At 27.5% G+C, this 4801-nt stretch overlaps 1 protein-coding gene across 1 annotated transcript; it reads right to left on the minus strand.

The window, feature by feature from the left end:
- Window positions 1–3055: 3055 nt before the first annotated feature.
- Window positions 3056–4581, minus strand: LOC130673918 (uncharacterized). The gene is made up of 3 exons (XM_057479134.1): window positions 4491–4581; window positions 4313–4390; window positions 3056–3396 (listed from the first exon to the last, which is right to left on the minus strand). The coding sequence occupies exons 1-3, from the start codon at window positions 4579–4581 to the stop codon at window positions 3056–3058; spliced, it is 510 nt and encodes a 169-aa protein (XP_057335117.1).
- Window positions 4582–4801: the final 220 nt, after the last annotated feature.

The following is a 4801-nucleotide window of genomic DNA, read 5'->3' on the forward strand; positions in this document are numbered from 1 at the left end:
TTCCAATGCTTAAAAAATAAATTTTCCCATGTTATTTAAACGAGAAATAGAAAATCGCGATGCGGCAGTTGTTAATATTAATATTAAGAGCTCAAACTTTCACAGTATTTTTTTTTCGTCATTTCCAACAATATTTTCGATATAATGAAGAAAAAAAAAATTAGTCGATTTTTTTAAATCAGTCAAATGTTTACTAATATTTATTTTTTTTCTCTATTTATTTTTGATAAGTATAGGTGCTTATTTAGCAACAGTCTTGGCACTTAGCTGGCTCTCGATATTGGGCCATTACTTAGATGCAGTCTTGGCACAATACTGGCACTGGATATTGGACCAATATTGAGTAAGCCCAAAATCTTGATAAAACTATTCCACATATATTTATTACATTGTATTGGCTCTTGTCAAGACATGACAAGATTTTCTATGGTCTTGGTCTTGGTTTCGACATTGCAATCTTTAGTTCCGTCTTGGTATCGTCTTGATAAGTCGCGACGAGATCAAGACAAGATCCATATTATATCGATCTTGAGAGCAGCCCTAGTCTCAAGCTTAAAAAAAAACAGGCAAAGAATGATCGAATATGCTATCCGCATTGAAATGAATGTAATCTTGCTTATACACTTCTCTTAAAAATTAAAAAAGCAAAAAAAAATTTACCATGTATTAAATAGTGTTAAGAAGTGCTTATAAATAAAAAATGAATTACACCGTACTAAAAGGACACGGGTATAAATTTTTCGAAAACTTTTGGGCGGCATGACTGAGCTAGAAGAGCTCGTTAAAGTCGGAATAAAATCTAATTAAGATCGTGATTTCTATCCTTTGCATGACTTAAACTTCGGATATTACAATACTATATAAGATTATGAAAATGATATAATAATTTTTACCTTCAGTTTTTTCGTCGATGAATACAATTGTCTATAAACACCACTTAAATTGTTCGTAATATGATCTAGATAACTGATATTTTTTTGAAAAGACTACATAAACCACTAATAAATTATAACGATTTTAGTTTATATTAATGTGTCAATCACTGCTGCTGGAAATCACAACGATAGTAGTTTTTATGACAGTATACATAACCGTACTGTAACTTTCAATTATCTCTATATATAAGCTATTAAATTATATAATCAAGTCTTTTTCTCTATAAACTTATAAATATCCATAAATAAATCGATATCGATTCATATTTTTAAATTACTGACGAAACCTTTGATTATTTTTTAAGTAATTGAGATATAAGTGTAATTGATAATTGACAAAATAAAAATTTATTAAATTGTACCATATAGTTGGTAGATGCTACCATTCAGATTGTTTAATTAATAATTCAATTGATATTTTTAATCATAAAATTCAGTTTAAAAATTGTACTATAACTTGATGGTAACTTTTACCATAAAATTCTTTGCTTGTAGACTCATATATGATTCTATATAATTTTAGATTTTTTTATTTTTTATTTTTCATTTATTACCCGGGAAAAAATGTTTTTATAAAATTTTTTAAGATTTTACAACAAAATTTTATAAAAATTCATACAATTTTATAAAATTTTATAATATTTTATACAATTTTATAAAATCTTATAAAATTTTATAAAAATCAATAAAATTTTATAAAGTAAGATCTCAAAAGGGGGGTAATAATTAGATAAAATTTTATATAATTGTATGAAATTTTATCAAATTATATAAAATTTTATAAAATTTCATAAAACTTTAGAGAATTTGATGTCACTATTGCATCTAGTGTGGGGTATCATTTTGTAAAATTTGATAAAATTTCACACAATTTCATAAAGTTTATTACAAATTATTGTAAATATTGTTAGAAATTCAAAGTAAACAGACAAAATTTTCAATGGCCATAAAAAAAAAAAATTTCATTTTTGCAGACAAAATATGGTGATAAATAAATATGAAAATTATATTATAACAAATATAATAGATTACCTAAGTATATACAGGGTACCCCCAGAAAAATATAGAAAAAAAAAAATTCTGAATATTGAATAAGTTTGATTTCATTAAAATTTTTTGTAAGTTATTTACATTAAGAAAAATTATATTTTACACAATTATTAGATGCAAAGGAAGATAAAAGAGTTTTTAACAGTTTTATCATAATACGAAAGTCTTAAATATTTTTCGACCAGCACTCGATTCTTGAAAAAGTTTGACGAAAAAAATTCAAAATAATGCTCAATTATATTTACAAAAGTAATTTTGGGATGGTTATAATAGATTTAAAAAACAATTTTTTTTATAAAATTTTAGAAGTACCTCGTTTTGCCTACCCCCGCTACCCCTTTCTCGTACATATTTATATGTATATATTACATAATGTGATAATTTTGAATTCAATCTTTTTGAACTTTTGTTTCGTCAACTAGCAATTCAAATAAATCGTCGTTACTCGAGGAAAAGTTCAAAGGTTTTGCCATTAATTCAAAAATATAAATCATTAAAAATCAATAAATTTAATTAATTTTAAAATTTTATGTCCATTAAACCATCGATAGTTGAACTATTCAAATCTTTTTTTTACATATAATTATAAATTAATGCTATGAAATATGGCTGATAAGAATTCATGAGTAATCATTAATACAGCCACGAATTTACCTAAGCTACAAGTGACCAATATACGAGCGGGGCAGACTACGATTCTTCAATAACAAAATTTAAGCAGCATCGGGATTGGACATGAGTTGGATGGGTGACCCATTCCGGAAAAACAAAATCATTTTATAAAACTTTATACTGAAAATGGCCTGGTAAAATTTTATGAAATTTTACAAAATTTAATAAATATTTATAAAATTTTATAAATTTTTATAAAACTTTATAAAATTTGATAAAACTTTATAAAATTTGATAAAATTTTACCAGGCCATTTTCAGTATAAAATTTTATAAAATGATAGTACTAAAATTTTGTAAAATTTTATAAAAACATTCTTTCCCGGGTAAATAAAATTTATATTGTATTTTTTAATTATATTTTTTCTTTACATTATCGTTTAATTATATAATGTTATATTATTTATAATAAAATTGGTTGTATATGACTGGATTTCTTCCGTATGGGTGAAATCCTTTCCCACGTCCACGTCCACGTCCACCGAATCCACGTCCACGTCTACCGAATCCACGTCCACGTCCACCACCGAATCCACGTCTACCACCGAATCCACGTCCACCACCGAATCCACGTCCACGTCCATTACTAAAATCACAGTCTTCGTCTAGTTGTACTACGTCATGTAATTGATCAGAGTATTGTCGTTGGACTGTCGCAGAATTTTTAATTTTCTTGTCATAAATCTTGTTGAAAATCGGTTCGATTTTGTCATACAAATTTTCAGTCTTTGATTTAGAATCTAAAAAACATAAAACAAATTTTTAATTAACGAGTGATAGAAATAGAAATTTAGTCTCGAATTTAATAATCTGTCTATACACAATAAAAAACGAATCGTCAAAGTGTAAAAATAAGCGTGTGTTAAAATTCTGAGTGTTGAATTTTTGACACTTTTGGGTGTCAATTTAACACACAGTATTTATCTTGTTTGAACTGTCACAATCGATTGATTTTTTAACACACAAAAATGTTATTTTATTTAAAAGTAACACTTTTTATATGTTACTGTCAAATCAACACTCAAAATATGTTAAAAATATTCTCGACCATCACAAAAGAATTCTTTGAAAATTTATTCCCTCGCAGATTTGAATCACGGTGGAAACACCGTGGAAGTGTAAACACCGTGGTTACACGGTGGGTTTGTTCCATTTCACCACCGGGTATACACAGTGTATCCACTGTGATTACGCGGTGTATCCACCGTGATTCCACGGTGGCTTGACCACTGTGTATACACGGTGTTTCCACTGTGATTACGCGGTGCATCCACTGTGATTCCACGGTGGCTTTGTGCTATTTCACCACCGTGGTTCCACGGTGTATCCACCACGTAATCACAGTGGAAACACCGTGTATACACAGTGGTCAAGCCACCGTGGTATCACGGTGGATACACCGCGTGATCACAGTGGTAAAATGGAACAAACCCACCGTGTTTCCACCGTGATTCAAATTTGCGAGGGTTACTTTTAAAATATACGTGTGTTACTTTTTCAACACTCACGACATGTTAAAATAACATATAAATAAGTGTAAAACGTTCGTTTTACACAAAATATGTGTTAATTTTAATGAATCCTTTTTTATTGTCTAAAATTGTTATCAAATGTGATAGATTAAAAATAAATAAAAAAATAAAATTTTGTTCTTACTAGATTTGTCCGCATCTTCGTGTTTACTGTCTCCGTCGTCATCATTGTCATCACTCGATTCTTCCAATAATATTTGTTCTGAAAAAAAAAATTAATTAAATATCACATATCATTAAATAAATATCATTAGTCATTAATATATTTTTTTTAGCAAAATAAAATGGTTATTTATAATTACCTCTCTTTTTCTCCTCCATTTTAATAGCTTCAACCAAAAGTTTTTCCTCCATTTCGAGCTTCTTAATTTCTTCATCATTTTCATTTGGCATTTTTATTGATATATTTATTTTTTTTTTTTTTTTTAGAAGTATAATATTATCTTATAATTATAAAATCTTTATTGCTAGGCACGAAAGAAATAAACAAATGCAACCATAGAGTTGTATAACATGAACGTGCGCGCAATGATATCATAAAAATATCATAAACAAATAAAGTGCGCATAGTATTTATGATAAATAAAATATAAAATTAAGACATTATTAATAT

The sequence above is a fragment of the Microplitis mediator genome, chromosome 8 (genome assembly GCF_029852145.1).
Source record: "Microplitis mediator isolate UGA2020A chromosome 8, iyMicMedi2.1, whole genome shotgun sequence".
Taxonomy (NCBI): domain Eukaryota; kingdom Metazoa; phylum Arthropoda; class Insecta; order Hymenoptera; family Braconidae; genus Microplitis; species Microplitis mediator.

Coding starts and splice junctions, on each gene's coding strand:
- LOC130673918 (XM_057479134.1), bottom strand. CDS start 4,581: ATGCCAAATGAAAATGATGAAGAAATTAAGAAGCTCGAAATGGAGGAA. Junction 4,391..4,490: donor AATGGAGGAGAAAAAGAGAG/GTAATTATAAAT, acceptor TTTTTTTTTCAG/AACAAATATTATTGGAAGAA. Junction 3,397..4,312: donor CGAAGATGCGGACAAATCTA/GTAAGAACAAAA, acceptor TATGTTTTTTAG/ATTCTAAATCAAAGACTGAA.